This window comes from Boeremia exigua, assembly GCF_020726555.1.
Source record: "Boeremia exigua strain MPI-SDFR-AT-0100 chromosome Unknown C7974scaffold_9, whole genome shotgun sequence".
In the NCBI taxonomy this organism is placed as follows: domain Eukaryota; kingdom Fungi; phylum Ascomycota; class Dothideomycetes; order Pleosporales; family Didymellaceae; genus Boeremia; species Boeremia exigua.
Window position 1 is genome coordinate 105,795 of NW_025763526.1, and position 16,004 is coordinate 121,798.

A 16,004-nucleotide genomic window follows, 5' to 3' on the forward strand; every position below is an offset into this window, starting at 1 on the left:
CTCCTGTTCGTTCTCTATCCATTTACCAAACATCTGCGCGACCTGTTTCAAGAGGTCTATGATCTTGGTTTGTGACGACGGGTCGAACTGTTTCAAGTGGTCTGCGTGCTGTTGTTGCATTCGCTGGGCGAACTGTTCCATCTGATCCGTGACAAATCTTTGTGTTTGCTGGTGCATCCGTTCGTTCTCTTCTCTGATTATAGATTACACACGCAATTCCAGTCCTCGAATGGAATCGGCGTTTCCTTTGATTACTCGATCACTCTCCTCTCGAACAATCAGTTGGGTCTCGCTGTGCTGACCTTGGATGACTGTCTCTGTATGCGAAGCAGTGTCGCGTATGTCTTGTTGTATGACCGCCTGGCTGGTTTGTAGTGATCTTCTGATGTCCTTTTCGAGCCCCTGTAAGAGGACAGAGTGGTCGTTCAATGCAGTTTGGAACAAGTCACTGCTGTTTCGGATGGCATCGAGAATCTCTCTTGTGTGTGCGTTACAATCATCGAATCGTGCGATGATATGTGCATCTAAGCTTTCTAGCTTATCCCTACGGGGAGATCAGTCTTTAGCGATTAAAGCATTACGAGACACGTACCTGGTCGAAACGCTAATGTGCGAGTTGAGCTCACGCTGGAAGCCCTCGAGCTTAATCTCAATAGCATCTAGCTACTCTCCCTTTCCCCAGACGCTTTGGATAGCCTTCCGCATACACTTCCATCTCGTTCGTGCACCTCGTACCTTCAACTGTTCAAGCGCATCCAAAAGCTCTTTAGCCGTGGGAGTGATTTGATCGCAGAGGTCTTTCAGTGACGCATCAGTGAGCGTAAGGGCAGATGCCGTGACCGCGTTGTTTAGGTTGCTTAGGTGTGTAGCAGTTGCCTCAATGGCCAAGTTCTCATCCAACACCCCACTGCTCTGATGGTATAATTGGAGACCTTCCTTGAGACATTTGCTTCCAAATTCGACAAGCTGAACGATACTCGAGACAGTTTGCACTACAGCAAGCGCCTCCATAGTGGTATGGGTGTTGCAAGACTTCAATCTGTGTTGAGTGAACAACTGAGGTTAATAAGGCTGGGCGCAGCTTGAGGCGCAATCAGAGATGCAGCCGAGCCACGTCAGCGTTCACCGTCCCTCCAGGCCCCCAAACAGGCTGATAAGTTGGACTCGAGAGTAAAAAGCACATTTTGAGGCGAGAGAAAACAGGCTCGGCCTGGCAATGTCTATCATTGTCGGCACATACAAGTCTACATCATTCTTACGATACTGCGAACACCGCAGGGGCCGTAGTAAGCTTGCAAAAGCAAATGGCGTGAAGTCCAGGAGTCACGATTCCGTCGTGCTTTCATAATGTTTGCAATGGAGCGAAGATATCTAGGTAGGGATGCGACTTTGCTGGCGTGAATCGAATACGGGTTGGGACGGTTTCGGACGTCGCAACATGAGGTGAAGACCAGATTTCTTCAGGAGCACCAGCATCTAGGTACCCCGTCACTGTAATGTGTAGCGTTTTATCCCCTCGAGACGAATCGACATGAAAATGGGGATTCGCCAGCCTAGGAGTCTGTGGTTATTGTCGATAAATGGGCTGACTTCGCAATATGTCGCATGATTGCTTCGAAAGCACTGAATACCTGTCTCGGTTTTAGTAGGATAGGCGGTGCGGAGGTGTGGCAAGCTAGAAGTGCGGCGACGTGTAGGTGGGTGCGCGAGAAGCGGACTGAGCAATTGAAAGCAGTACGTACAGTGATTCTTGGGCTTGAGCAGCACCCTGAACAGGCAGCAGTGATACTGGAAGCACCCGCGAGCGTCTGCACCTGCTGTGGCTGTCCCTAGTCGATTGGCTGTTCCAAGTCGATATGCATATCGGCTGGAGCTTGTGCGACCTTTGTTCACCACCCGATAGTGTGGTCGCAGCGGGGCAGCGATATCTTTGTTGTACATATCCAATCTTGAGGCATAACGCTGAGAATGACGCTCAGCCAATGGTTCTTCGATTAGTTGCAGTGCATCTGCACGCCTCTCAAACGCTCTCGTCCTAACCTCATTCGATGAGCGTTGAGCACATTACTGAAAGAGCGACCACTCGCCTAGCAGTAGGACGATTCCTGGTGGTTACCGCCCAAATACGAGTCGATTTCGGATAGTGAACTCCTCCGGGCCTCCGTGCTGTTAGGAGCCGACGATGCTACATACATACGTTGATGTGGTTATATGCAAGCCTGCTTATACATATTATTGTATACACTGGGGTACGCAATGGCCTCGAAGTTAAGATGCACGTCATGATCGACGCTATGCATTAAGCTGCAGTGCAGCCTTTAGATTTAGAGATTGTAACTGGTATCAATCTCTGGGTAATTTGCATTCCATCCCGACTCCAAAAGATAGCCACGAGAAAACTCCTGATCCACGCCTACAGTTAGGTACCGCCAGCTGTGGCCCTTGCAACGCCGTAAGAAAGTCCACTCAAGTCAGAGAGATAATTGAGTTTTGAACGAAAGTGTGAACCTGAAATCAACGAGAAAAAAAATCAGCACCACCGGGGTGACGAATCAAATGAGCTCATCTCCACCACTGCGCCTCGAGTCTTCGACAGCTTGCCATATGGTGCTTTCCTCGAAGACTGGCCCGTGACCGTCACACTTGACTGCACCTTTCAAACGCTCCACAACGTCGGTCACATCGACCAAGCCTTGCTTGACGAGGGGATGTGATTGAATCACGTCCCACGCCTGAGCAGCTGGCACCTCTTTGCCCTTGAATTTGTGGCGTGAGACAGCGTGATCCTTGTTGGCAGCATTGACGACGCTGCCGTTACTGAGCGGCTGTACGTTGTAGTCCTCCTCATCCATCTCCTCGTCTTCTGGAAGGAGAGCACCTGGCGAAGGATAGCTGGCCGACACTCTTCGCGATGAACTGGGTGAGTGGCCGGAGGTCGCGCGAAGGATTTCGTTTTCAGTGCGAGCACGCTGCAGGGCTAGTTTCAGGCGCTCGTTGTCGGATTGTAGGGAGTGTGTGTTGTTTTCTAGAGCGTTGAGTTTGGCTTCGAGATCACGCACATGTCGTTCTTTGCGTTCGCGGAAGGCGCGTTGGCTACACCAGAAGTCAGCAACACCTCGGCAACGGCAGGAGCAATGCATACGCTGCTCTATTCTGCGCTTTCCGCCGGCTCTGCGCGGGCGTAAGGTTAATCTCTTTCTCTTCGCTGCTGCTTCGCGTGCGGATCGCGCCACCGTCGTCTGGGTCCCCCCCGAGCCCAGAATCTACGCTGCCGGCTGTCGGTAAGAGAGCCGGTTGTAACGCATTGTCGGGCGAGCCATCGTGTTGTGGTGTTGACAGCCCCTGGAAGCTGAAGGCATCGTAGGCGCCTGGAAACAGTCCTGCTTCGAGAGTCTCCTGCGAGGACAGGGTCAGACAGGGTCGGCCATTGAAGGCAAGCGGGGACCGTCGGAGGAGCGACAAGAACTGCATAGCCGCACCAAAGCACTCACCACACTGCGCATAGCCTCCGGGTCGAGTCCAGTGTTCGCATAGCCATTAACGGGCATGCCCATGTAATGGTAGGGCTGCGGCGAAGCGCCATAGATACTAAAGTCCATGTCGACGTTGGGACGCTGATGATGGAGGCAACCGCCCGAGTTCTACGAGGTTTGGATTGCGTCGGCAGTACCACGGAGCATCAACGAGATCAAGCTCTCAGTTGCCAGAGGACACCAGGGAGCGAATGCGAAAGTCCAAGGTAGTGCTGACAGCTGAAGACCTAGGCCTTATACGCATATCCACAACCGCATAGGCGCACGTTCACTGTGCTGCGGCGCCCCAAACCCAAACCGACGTGCTACAGCGACATGCAGCCCGTAGGGCGAACGGCGAACGCCACCCCCAAACCCCTGCCAAATGGCTGTCGGTGGTGTCGGCCGACGCATTGAAGAAACCACGCCATTCCTAGCGACTCTTGCTTGACTGCAACGCTGCGCCAGGCTTACACATGCACAGCACATACACCAGCATAGGACCTCCTGCAGCTGTCATGCGAGTCAGGTATACACTGCGGCCGCGAGATTCTGATCAGGGCTTTGATCCCGCAGTCAAGGCTATAGACTCGAAATACGGTTTGCAAGAGAAGCCACCGTCGTACACCGTACCGAAATTTGATCCAATCTTTTCGGCTACTTACAGCTACACCAGAACCGCTGTTTTGCACATCTGGGTCAACAATAGGTCGTTGTACGTGCATTCGCTGCGTTTATACATGGAAAACGTATCAGATCGGAACATTCCGATTAGCTTCAGTTCTATTCCTTCATCGTGCTCGATGAAAGTTAAGGAGGTACTCGAATAGGTAACCATGGAATGACGGGATGATCATGACTTGCAAGCATTGTCAGCACTAGCTACGCTTGCATCATCACACCCGCCAGCTCATGGATCGAAATTATGACCCTTTCTGGTATGCGACCGTCTGACACTCCATTCATTATCATTCTCAATGGCAGTATCTAACCTATATCATCTTATTACGATCTTCCAGAGCTTGCTTCTTCTCGAACAGGTACTAAAACACGCACGTCGACATCGATCAAGTCTTCCAGGCGATGCAACCTCAGCACATGCAGCCTCAGTGCATAACGACAATCAGCCTAAATGGCGAACCAGATATGCAGCTTCAACACACGTTGTGGGCTTGGTGGAGGTACTCCGTACATGGCCCTAAAGAAGATTCTCGACATGCTACTTCCATACTAGTCTGCTGCAATTGCATGGTAAAGATCGGATTCGAACCGCTCGTATCCCTGAGCCACGCGTAGACTACTGACGAGTACGTCGTACAGCACGCACCACAACTGACACCATCACTGCTTGGCAGGGTCTCGTTGCAGCATTTTCTAAGCCCTAAGAAGACGTTTACCGCCAGGTCGTCCCCAGGAACGGCAGGGCGGTACTTGTTCCCGGCTTACGCCAGCATCTTCGGCATTGACCGGGTTGTCTACGAATCACAGTCGTTTCCAACTAGAACAGGGAGCATCTAGACACTACATGAGATCCATAGTCGCGACTCGTGCGATATACCCCCTAGCTCGGGTTTCTCATGGTGCACATATGCAGCAAGACAGTTGCCGCCGTGCTATGATAAGGGTTATCTGTATCTAGTCCGAGGGGCGCGGGAAAAGAGGATAGGATGAAAGCACAGTGGCAGCGACGCGTGTCTGGAAGAATGTATACTGCCTGGTGAGTGGAGCTCGGACTGTGATTATCCCCTGGGCTTCCGCCCGGCATTCAATGTAGCCAACATACTAAGGCTCGGACTGGAGTGTTTTGCGAGAATTTTAATCCAAACAGAATGGCATGAGACACGAGCACTGACAGCGCGGGTGACGAAGAACTCTCATGGCTATTGACTTCCGCCCATCACCCCGTGCAGGTAGGAAACGGGTTTTCACATATGACTTAACAACTTGTGCAGAAACCAGAAGAGGTTGTACAACCGAGCATTGACATTGGAGATGTATCCCGGATGATGGAATCGCCAAGATGACAAGCGATGTGTCTGCATGCCGTCTACAAGTAAATACTATGGGCAGGTATGGGAAAATGGCTCAGGCACCGATTCGTCGATCAACATCCATATGAACGCCACGTAGACCTCGGAATATGACTGAGACATCGCGGAAGACCTTCACGGCAGTCATCTCTCCTTACTGAGCAGACTAGCTCTGCAGATCGCTCTCCTAGTTCACGCCTCGACAGTTGCTAGAGTGGATGCGATGTTTAAAGAACATTGCGTCTGACGGACTGGAACACCTTTCGCATAATAACAGTTCTCGGATTAGCAGCATGCTACCAGCATACACAACATGATGTTGTCATGGTGGACATGGTGAGCCCGCGGCAAGCAGGCATGGTCTTCATGGTCGACAAGTGTACGTAACGAGGTATACACCCTGGTCCTTCAAGCTGTGGATCATTGAGAAGGTGGCAGGTGAGAGAGGCCAGGTGAAGTTGAGTTTCACCTTCACCAGGTGAGAGAGCGAAAATTTTGCGAAATTTCCCGCCGGTCAGGACTCCATCAATCCTCATATCGGACCAGATCATAGGGCGTAATGGCCCATTATGGCCCGTTGGACCGCACTATTCATATGTGCATCGTAATACTGGGAATACATTTTTAGAAATACTGCAGGGCTGTAGCGTGATTTCCCACGTGCCACCCTACAGGCGAACATTCAAACGCATTTACGTGGTCCCTACCGCTTGTTTGCAAACGAAGATGGGCACCTGGCTAGTTTGGTTCCAGGGTCCGACTACCGAGAATTCACTGTTTCCCGTTTGCCCTGTTGACTGCCTGGACCGAGATACGTACGAATCCCCCCAGGAGTGCGTATAAACGATGCTCGTCTCCTGCTTCCACTGCTCATTCTTTTCCCAACAAGCCACTCCACATATCAGCTACATCTTCAACCTCCAGCTTTGATTCCATTCTCAACTCCGCTCTCAACTCCATCCTCGACCCCACTCTCAACTCCAACCTGTACGGTAAATCAACAACTACAGCTATCTGCACATTCCTGACCCTTGTAGCTTTCCACAATTTCTCACACATTTGGTGAGCCATACAACATGAACGACGAGCCGAAGGCGGATGTCAAGCGCAGACGACTCCTTTCAGCTTCAGATGAAGACATTCAAGCGTCCATGGACGCGAAGCAGCTTCCATATCGACGGGGTTGGCCAGAGCTACAACCCCTGCCGCTCACAAACGTCAGCAACTTCCTCGATAAGATATTTTCCCCAACCCAACAAATCGACATCCTGGATAAAGCCCGGACAGTCTTTCAGGCGCAGCGTCTTTCCACTGACTACCTTCGGCTGGTATTCAGAGTGCCAGAGCACGTTGATATTGATGGCTCTGTCAATCTTAGGCCTTATTTAACTTTACTTTGGGCGGCCGACTTTCTCCAAGATTCTCAAAGGCTCAACAGATGCATCATCCAGATTCGGCAGAGTCTACTCAGAGTTGTCGAGTTCCAGAATATCGCAATTGAATGTTTGCACTTGACCTGCATCCATCGGCCCCCTACATATGGCATTGTACTGAGCGACGGAGCAGTTAAAGCTAAAGCCTCAGACATGATGGACCATGTTGTAGAGCAACTCGGGGCTAAGGGTCGTCCTTGGTTGTGCGTGGAGGTCGCGCGCCGTGGTCTCATTCCGGAATATTTCAAGTGTCCCCCGACAATCTTGATCACGACACCAGATGCAAGCGACTCGCGCTAGTATCAGCAATTCTTGCCCGGTATACGGAACCACTTTTTGACACATGCGCGATGTGAGGGGGTGAGACAGTGCAACGAAGGGACGTGATAAAGAGGAAGCCGATGGTGCATGTTTGCTAGTGGAGAATGCAACTCACTACTTGAATGATTGATTTACCCACCTCACTTTTCAAGTAATTGGTGGAGTATCTCAGTGTTGTTGTACTATACTTCCACGAATGGATGTACGTTGTTGGACACTACAATTTTGCAGAGTTCTCCGGAGTCCCGTCAACGACCCAATCCTTCGTCGGCGGCGTTGCAACAAAACTCTTTCTCTTCTCCCACCTGCTCATCCACTCTTTCAGCTTCGGTCGTCCTTCTCGCCACTCAAGTCGAAGGAAGGGCATATGTTCTATCATAGCCGCCGCAACAGCCACAGCCACCTCATCGACCGACGCTGCTGACCCATTCGCAGGACCTGACAGTACCCCCTCCCTCGCAGCGTCTTCTAAGCGATCCAATCCTCGCAGAATCTTCGTCTTTTGTCCCTCAGCCCACTCCTTGAAGAACAACCCGCGCTCCTTCCGTATACGCACTTCATACGCGACAAGCACCGCTGCATCCATGATTCCGTCGGCACATGCATGCAGCGCCCTCATCTGCCAATACCTCGCGTCTTTTCTCGGTCTCACGCCCGCCAGCTCGGTCAGGTACTCGCATATGACGCGCGAGTCAAAGATACCCGTCGGCACGTCCTCGGTGACAAGACACGGGATCTTGCCCAGGGGATTGTACTTCGCTACGTCGTCGGTGTTGTCGCTCCAGCCTTTGATCGGGATGGGCGCGACGACGACTTTCTCGAGCGTGATGTGCGGCGCGAGACCGAGTTCGTGGGCGAGCATGAGCACTTTGCGGGTGTATGGCGAGAAGGAGTGGTATATGAGGCGCATCTTTGGGTGCGTTTTGGTGCGACTGGGTGGTGCCGTGGCGGAGGCGGCGGCTTTGACGATGCGGAAGTTCCAGCGGGGGAAATGCAGATGGAGACCTTTGCTGTTACGGATCACGGCTTCGGAGACTGTGAGGCCAACTAGGATACCACGGTCTTTGTGCGCTTGACCATAATCTGAGGGATAGACTGTGACTGTATCGCCGGGATTGAGGCCCAAGGGGTCGTTGTGGTCGAATGGTACAAGCTCGGTTGATGATGTGCAATTCAAGACCTGCGCGTTCATCTTGTTACCATTGAGCTTCGTAGCTTTGTTGGCTCGGTCTTTTGAGGCTTTGACTTCGCTCATGAAGCGTTTGATCCATGCATGTGTTTTGGGGAACTTCTTCTCACCAAACTGTTCCTCGGGCAGCGCTCCTTGCATACCTCGATCCACAACCAGCCATTCAAATGGCCATACAGCGTCGATGTCGGCAACGGTAGGCCCCTCAGTGCCTAGTATCCACTGCCTGCCATCGGCTAGAAAGGTGCCTTCAATCAATTCGAAGGCCTGGCGCATATTTTGCAGTCCCTCTGGCCGTCCGGCTTGCATATTCTCAGCTGTCATGCGCCGACCACCCATCAACTTCTGCCTATCATCGAGAAAAGTCTTGTTCTGCACCAAGCTGTTGGAAGACCAGTAGGGCATAAGCTTTACAGCATTGTTGAAGAGGCCACTGTCGCTAAAGTTTTCCAGGAGTCTCCTTTGTCCTTCTTGTCCGGCTGTTGGTGCTGATAAGGTGCTATTCGGATATATCGATTCCAGTTTCGAGATGATCAAACGTGAGTCAATGTACACATCTTTTCCTATTGCCATTATAGGTATGCGCCTGTAGTTGATACCAAGGGCCTCCAGATCCGGCCGCGGCATGACAGGTGGTTGTATCTACACGAATCAGCATGACCATACCTCAATGCATAATTTTAACATACACACTCATCATACTCGAGCCCACGAAGCCATAGGTACCATAGCACTCGATGAGAGTAGATGGACTGAGCATAGTGAAAGAAAATGGGTTTGTCTGCCGGCGCCATGATAGGTATGTTTTCAGTGGATTTCCGACAAAGAAGGATTCAAATTCAATGGACCATCTGCAGTCGCCCGAGTGACACTCGGGCGCGCCTTGTTTACCCCACACGAGGCTCATGACGTCGTGCCGAACCGAGGCTCAGAGATGCCGAGTCGATGATCTTCAGGTACGACCCACCTCACATGCAAATCGTATATGGAATGGTGAGAGGCCAATTTTCTTTGAGATCGAGAGACTGAGTACTCCTCTGCAATATTGAAGACAATCGCGAATGAAGAGCTCTTGCTGGTTGCTCGAATGCACAGATGCTTTGGTGTAGGTACCTACTGAATTTGCAACGCTGAAGCTGCCCGGGCGCTTGTAAAGACCGCATCGACCGGACCAGTTCTGCCGAAACAAACAAAAGTCTCGGTCTCTATCCTGAGCCCTTCTCAAACGATCACGACTTAAAGGCAGACGAAAGCACCTGTCACGCTGAGAAGCGGAAATTTCATTTGTCAAGTAGCTTTCTCCACACAACTTGTAAACCGGATACAAAACCACGAATTGTCTATCTTGATGGGGCCTGCAAGACAAAAATCTACTACTGTTTGCGTTCTTTTAGGGAAGGGCATTAGCAGGAATATTCCTCGGGAGTATATGGGGGCCTTGCGGTTTCTCACATTTTTTCCTCGGCGATGGATGGAAATACAAGTTAGAGATCTTACACGAGTGAGAAAATAGCTTCCGCTATCACGGTTTCGTCTACAGTAGTGAGCAGGAGCATAACAGAGTGTGGATGGACTAACCACCACTATCGATTGTAAACGAAAGCATAAACAGAAAGTAAAAAGTTGGGATGCCAGTCATTGGTCGGCTACTACTCAATTCAAACCCCTTCATGCGAAGCCCCCTCGACCCCGCCGGGACCAACTCCGCTCCGTTTATATGATGCTGTAGCCCGTCTCTGAAGCGGATTGAAAACACATCACTCGTAGCAGTGCAGTCAATTCCTGCATAACTTACACGACTTGAATCCGCGACCTTGTCATCATGCCACCAATCACACTTTACTTTTTGCAAGCATCGCGCTCCATTCGCACAGCTTGGCTACTTGAAGAGCTAGGAATCGAGTATGAGTTGAAGTTTTCTGATCGAACATCGGCCTCCAAGGCACCTGAAGATTTCAAGCTTGCGTCTGGCAACCCATTGGGTAAATTCCCAACGATAAAAGATGCAGACCTTGTAGTTCATGAAAGCGGTGCAATCAGCGAGTAAGGCAGTTATCTCCAGTGTCTTAGTGTTCAGATCGCTCACATATGCCAGCTATCTATGCGACAAGTACGATAAGGAAGGAAAGTTGGTGCCGAAAGACGCGAAACAGAAGATCAAAGTCTTGCAATGGGTGCACGCCGCTGAAGCGACGTTTGCTCTTCACGGCCTCGCTATCCTGTATGCACGGTGGAGTATCAAAGACGCACCAGAGGGCGTTCTTGAAGCGGCCGAGAAAGGAATGTCGGTCAACGTTCAAAACGACATGTCGTGGTTGGAAAGCGAGCTTTCGCTATCCTCTGGCGAGTTCCTGGTGGGCGATCATCCTACTGCTGCCGATATCATGATGCAGTTCTCGGCGGCATTCATTATAGCTAGGGAGCTAGGCACGAATGGTAAGCAGTGGCCAAACATCGAGAAGTGGCTGAAAGCTTGTGAAAATACGGAAGGATACAAGCGTGCGATAAAGAAGACTGGATACAACTTGGACCACAGTCATGGGCCGACTACTTTGGCGAATTGAAATCGGGTGCAACATGCAAGAAGAATAGCACGATACACATGAATACATATACCAAGCCAGGCGGTCCGATCCGCTTACTTCCCAATGCGGTTGGTGTCAAAGAGAAGCCGTGAGTTGCGTCCGGGACCCCGCCCCGCATATCGTACTGCAGCTCGTACAACGTCGTAACCACCGACCAGCATCGCAACGTACAAGCTCGGTACATAACCCTCGGGATAGAGATGCGGCTGATCGGTCGTTGATCTGCACGCCGATGCATAACCAAAACCGAATAACGTCTCACAGCAGACGACTACGTGTGTTGCTTCCTTAACTGCCCACCCTCCCCGCAATAGCTGCGTCTCTACCCCGCCTCATCTTACACCTCGATACCCCTTCTACGAATTAATACATGCACTGATGTCACCAAACCTGGACATTCTCATTGTCGGCGCCGGCTTGTCCGGCCTGGCCGCATCGATCCAATGTGCATTGTCAGGACACTCTGTGACAGTGCTTGAGAGCGCAAAAGCGCTTGCTGAGATCGGCGCCGGGTTGCAACTCACACCGAACGCCACACGCTTGTTCCAGGACTGGGGCGTGTATGATTCGTTACGATCTCTCGTCTGCGAACCGAAAACTCTCACGGTGTACAACTACAAGGGCAAGGTTCTAGCGAACGAGGAGAACTTCGATGCCAATATCAGACGGAAGTACGGGGCTCCATTCTCGGATTGCCATCGCGTGGACTTGCAGCAGGCACTCGTGAAGAGGGCAAGGGAGCTGGGCGTCACAGTTGTGCTTGATGCCCGAGTGACAGGGATTGATTTTGGGTCGAAAACAGGAGATCGAGCGAGAGTGACCGTCGGCGAGAAAACGTACGACGCAGATTTGGTCGTTGGCGCAGACGGCCTCTGGTCAACATGTCGGTCCACAATGTTGGGGAAAAGAGATCCTCCGCTGCCAACCGGCGACTTGGCCTACAGGATTGTGCTGGACATTGATCAAATCAAAGACCAGAAGCTTAAGGATATGGTTCAAAATCCAACGTGTCGGTTTTGGGCCGGGCCAGATTCACACGTAGTTGCATACAGCATGCGGGGCGGTAACATGTACAACGTCGTGCTTCTCGTGCCGGACGACCTCGACGAGGGTGTTGCAAGAACGGAAGGTGACATTGATGAAATGCGGAAGCTTTTCAAAGGGTGGGATCCTGTGTAAGCGAGAAGATTCCCTGAGACATCATAAACTGACCGTGGGCAGGTTGACCGAGTTCCTCGAGTGCGTCGACAAGGTGGATAAGTGGAAACTGATGCACCGGGAGGAATTACCGTCGTGGATCAACCCACAGTCTAACCTCGTACTGATCGGAGATTCATGCCACCCCATGCTTCCTTACTTAGCGCAAGGCGCAAACTCGTCGATCGAGGACGGTGCCGTACTAGGATTGTTATTGGGGCCAAAGCACCTCGTTGACAAAGCGCAACTTCCGGATTCATTGAAGACCTTCGAGAAGTTGCGAAAAGCAAGAGGTGAAGGCATCGTGAGAGAGACTTTCAAACAGCGTAAGGATTTCCATATGCGCGATGGTCCTGAACAGGAAGAGCGTGATCAACGGATGCTGCGGCAGTTGGGTCAGGAGCTTCAGGGCTCATTCCCGAGTCGGTGGACGTGCCCGGAGGTCCAGCCTTGGCTATACGGCTATGATGCTTCAAAGGAAGTCGAGACTGCTACCGCACTATGACGACAGGAGCGTTTTCCGTCAGAGCTGCAGTAGTACGGCGGTGCACATAGGGTGGCGGTGTCAAAAAGCAAGGCGTCCCATGAACAACCCCATGTCAGCCTCGGTACTTCGAACCCAACTTGAACTCTCATTGGTGGTGGTCCTGTCATCCACACTTTATTTCAGCCCTGACCGTTTGTGACGTTGTTTGACACTGTTGCACGAGGGCCATGGTGAAACTCGCGACCTCTCCTTTTGCCTGCATCCTCGGTTGTCGCAGCACTAGCAGGCCCACCTTCCTTTGCAACATGCAAAACCAACTTCACAACCCACAAACGGGAATTGAAGGACATCATGGGTCCTCGAATACGAGTTTCCCGCCTTCCTTCCGCTCCTTGATTCGGCACGCGAGAGCACGGTACCTGCAGTAGACATGGGTTGATCAGGCCATGTGAAGATCAACTCGGAAAAAAACAAAACGTGGTCGCATTTGGCCATGCTCCGGTAAGTCTACTGTGATCCTCGGTGCGTTTGCCATCGAAATAGGCTCATTTCGAGATCAGCAATGCCGCCCTGTTTCGAAACTAACCGACGCTTGGATGCCGAGCCTACCTTCACTTGAGATGTGCATGATGGTACAAGATGGACCGATAATATATAAGACCTTGGAAGCAACACCATAATGGAATCATCGCAGTACATCGCCGGCTTTCATCACTCGTTCTCTTCGTCTCTCGCTGTGCTGTGCACTCACCTTCGCTTTCGCTTTACAGATTACTTTCATTCTTCCACAACGCGAATTTTCGCTTTCACGCTTCACTTACTCATCAGACCGCCAATATGAAGTACACCACCGCATCTGTCATCGCATTCGCTGGCGCAGCCAATGCTCTGCCTCACCCGCAGTTCAGTCTGCCATCCTTCAGCATGCCATCCTTCTCCATGCCATCCGGTCTCTCTGGTTTGGGAGGTGGCCTAGGTGGAGGCTCCAGCCTTCCTAGCCTTCCTTCTTCATCCGGCGGCGCTGGGCTTGGAGGGCTCAGTGACCTGATCGGCGGCTCAGGAGGTCTTGGAGGACTTGGAGGCGGAAGCGGCTCGCTTCCTAGCCTTCCTTCTTCCACTGGTGGATCTGGGCTCGGGGGACTCAGTGATCTGATCGGTGGCTCGGGGGGACTCGGTGGGCTTGGAGGCGGCAGCGGCTCGCTCCCTGGCTTGGGTGGAGGAAGCTCTGGCACTACCTCCGATGTCCAAGTCACTGCAACCCCTACTGCCACCGGTGCTGCACCAACCAGCACTGGCTCTGCTGGAGGCAGCGCTGGGGCCAATGCCAACAACGGCGCTAGCTGCGGCAGCACAGGAGGTAGCTCCGAGAATGGTGTCAAGGATGGTAAATGCTGCACAGACATGACAGTCATTTTCGCTCGTGGAACCTCGGAGTTGGGCAACATGGGCACCATCTCAGGCCCTCCTATGGTCAAGGCCATCAGGGCGAAGCTTGGTGCCGACAGGGTTACCGTGCAGGGCGTTGACTATGCGGCTTCTGCTATCGTAAGTGTACACCTGCTAGCAGCCATGAAAACAGCTAACATGAATAGGGCAACGCCGGCCTCGGCGCAGACGGAGGAAAGGTCATGGTTCAGCTCGCCCAGCAGGCACTGAAACAGTGCCCTGGCACCAAGATCATTCTCTCTGGTTACAGCCAGGGTGCTATGGTTGTTCACAACTCTCTCTCCAACGGAATCTCTGCATCTGATGTCGCTGGAGCTGTCATGTTCGGCGACCCATTGAAGAGCCAGGCAATCTCCGGACTGTCCAAGGACAAGATCAAGCAGTTCTGCGGCACCACCGACACCATCTGTGGCGGTGGCGGTGACGGCGGTGCTACCGGCAGCCATCTGAGCTACGGCAGCGTTGCCGACTCTGCGGCTACATTTGCCATCCAGGCAGCTGGTCTTGCTTAGATGTAGTAGGGGGACACAGGAAAGGGTACAATACAAGGAGGATAATATGCTATGCTGGGAGGCTATAGTCAGTATATCTACGCAATCAAACACACGCTTGCAGCGCTTTCAACATACCCTAACCATCTCCTCCATACTTGCCAACTAGTGACTGCATGATACTGGCAGCACCACTCTTGTAGCTGCCACCAAACATCGCCCAGTGGTTCAGATGATGGTATAGCTCGTACAGCTTGACTCTATCCTCGTACTCATCGACCGGCTCTGCCTTCGGACACAGCTCATGGTACTCCTTCAGGAAACCTCCGCCAAATCCACCAAACATTTTCATGATCCCAAGTTCAAACTCGCTATGCGCATAGCATGCAGACGAATCATAGACTACGTCTTCAGGCTCACCCTCTTTACTGCCAATAATGCCAACGCTTGCATTGCCACTCCACAAATCACCGTGCACCACTACCGGCGCCACACCCTTGCCGTTGTTGAGATGATCATCGCCAATCAAGCGAGGCACGACCTTCAACGCAGTCGTCTCCACCAGGCTGTGGAACTTCTTGTCTGAGCCTTGAGCCTTCTCGCCCTCTCGCAGAATAAAACGAAGTCGATTTTCGGCGTAGAATTCTGCCCAGCTCTCTTTGTAGCTGTTATCTTGGGGCGTGTCGCCGCAACAAGTCGTCACCGGAAACCCAAACACGGGCTTTTCGTAGCCTTCAGGTGTCGGCGCTGGTGTTGTGTGCAGCTTTGCCAGCTTCTGTGCTAGAGATGGTGCTGTCCCTTTTGACGACATGCGGCCGGTGAGATGCAGGAAGTCTGTCACAAGGAACGAAGTATTCGTGTTTGATTCGAAATTCCCGTGCCCAAATGACTGTGGGCAGAGCGATGGGACGGCGGCATTGATCGCGTTCAGCGAGGCATGTTCGCCTTCACGTGTGCATCAGCTGCTGGTCCTCGACTGCTTGTGACTGTGGACGCCCAACCTTCGAACATGGTAGCGGCGGAACTTCCACTGCCAGTTTTCATGAAGAACGTCTTTTCTGTGCCATTGCTGAGCTTGGATGTGATCTTTAAGGTTGATGCTGAGCTGCAACCTCCGCCGCCAGCAGAGGATACGGATGTGGCGTCGGCGTCAAGCTGGAGCAGTTTTAGAACAGCGGGATCAAGCTTCATCGTTGCTTTCGACGTATGTTCTTGGGTACAAATAATTATCAAAAACTTGTTGAAGTAGTGTCAGGAGATTGACACTGAGAAGGTTCATGTGTTTACGTGACGTCATCGGCCTTTACAGTCCG

The 16,004-nt window shown here is 52.0% G+C and overlaps 8 protein-coding genes across 8 annotated transcripts; 4 read left to right on the forward strand and 4 right to left on the reverse strand.

Annotated features, from left to right (window-relative positions):
- Positions 1 to 204: 204 nt before the first annotated feature.
- Positions 205 to 1,011, reverse strand: C7974DRAFT_415176 (uncharacterized protein; the record flags this gene model as incomplete). Its single annotated transcript, XM_046143869.1, has 3 exons — positions 205 to 544; positions 593 to 642; positions 736 to 1,011. The coding sequence occupies 3 exons, from the start codon at positions 1,009 to 1,011 to the stop codon at positions 205 to 207; spliced, it is 666 nt and encodes a 221-aa protein (XP_045994396.1).
- A 1,337-nt stretch (positions 1,012 to 2,348) lies between these two features.
- Positions 2,349 to 3,683, reverse strand: C7974DRAFT_223400 (uncharacterized protein). The gene is made up of 3 exons (XM_046137209.1): positions 3,492 to 3,683; positions 3,143 to 3,396; positions 2,349 to 3,093 (listed from the first exon to the last, which is right to left on the reverse strand). The coding sequence occupies exons 1-3, from the start codon at positions 3,597 to 3,599 to the stop codon at positions 2,553 to 2,555; spliced, it is 903 nt and encodes a 300-aa protein (XP_045994397.1). The 5' UTR covers positions 3,600 to 3,683; the 3' UTR covers positions 2,349 to 2,552.
- Positions 3,684 to 6,356: 2,673 nt separating this feature from the next.
- C7974DRAFT_457738 (uncharacterized protein) lies at positions 6,357 to 7,275 on the forward strand (the record flags this gene model as incomplete). The annotated part of the gene is made up of 1 exon (XM_046146062.1): positions 6,357 to 7,275. The coding sequence occupies exon 1, from the start codon at positions 6,619 to 6,621 to the stop codon at positions 7,273 to 7,275; it is 657 nt and encodes a 218-aa protein (XP_045994398.1). The 5' UTR covers positions 6,357 to 6,618.
- Positions 7,134 to 9,302, reverse strand: C7974DRAFT_223443 (uncharacterized protein). The gene is made up of 2 exons (XM_046137210.1): positions 9,175 to 9,302; positions 7,134 to 9,127 (listed from the first exon to the last, which is right to left on the reverse strand). The coding sequence occupies exons 1-2, from the start codon at positions 9,277 to 9,279 to the stop codon at positions 7,514 to 7,516; spliced, it is 1,719 nt and encodes a 572-aa protein (XP_045994399.1). The 5' UTR covers positions 9,280 to 9,302; the 3' UTR covers positions 7,134 to 7,513.
- An 813-nt stretch (positions 9,303 to 10,115) lies between these two features.
- Positions 10,116 to 11,195, forward strand: C7974DRAFT_223447 (glutathione S-transferase). Its single transcript, XM_046137211.1, has 2 exons — positions 10,116 to 10,528; positions 10,581 to 11,195. Exons 1-2 carry the CDS (start codon positions 10,308 to 10,310, stop codon positions 11,047 to 11,049), a joined length of 690 nt encoding a protein of 229 aa, XP_045994400.1. The 5' UTR covers positions 10,116 to 10,307; the 3' UTR covers positions 11,050 to 11,195.
- Position 11,196: 1 nt separating this feature from the next.
- Positions 11,197 to 12,903, forward strand: C7974DRAFT_223448 (FAD binding domain-containing protein). The gene is made up of 2 exons (XM_046137212.1): positions 11,197 to 12,245; positions 12,292 to 12,903. Exons 1-2 carry the CDS (start codon positions 11,449 to 11,451, stop codon positions 12,770 to 12,772), a joined length of 1,278 nt encoding a protein of 425 aa, XP_045994401.1. The 5' UTR covers positions 11,197 to 11,448; the 3' UTR covers positions 12,773 to 12,903.
- A 547-nt stretch (positions 12,904 to 13,450) lies between these two features.
- Positions 13,451 to 14,771, forward strand: C7974DRAFT_223450 (cutinase-domain-containing protein). The gene is made up of 2 exons (XM_046137213.1): positions 13,451 to 14,299; positions 14,347 to 14,771. Exons 1-2 carry the CDS (start codon positions 13,592 to 13,594, stop codon positions 14,710 to 14,712), a joined length of 1,074 nt encoding a protein of 357 aa, XP_045994402.1. The 5' UTR covers positions 13,451 to 13,591; the 3' UTR covers positions 14,713 to 14,771.
- On the reverse strand, positions 14,744 to 15,928 carry C7974DRAFT_398490 (Fructosamine/Ketosamine-3-kinase). The gene is made up of 2 exons (XM_046142322.1): positions 15,693 to 15,928; positions 14,744 to 15,636 (listed from the first exon to the last, which is right to left on the reverse strand). Exons 1-2 carry the CDS (start codon positions 15,880 to 15,882, stop codon positions 14,831 to 14,833), a joined length of 996 nt encoding a protein of 331 aa, XP_045994403.1. The 5' UTR covers positions 15,883 to 15,928; the 3' UTR covers positions 14,744 to 14,830.
- Positions 15,929 to 16,004: the final 76 nt, after the last annotated feature.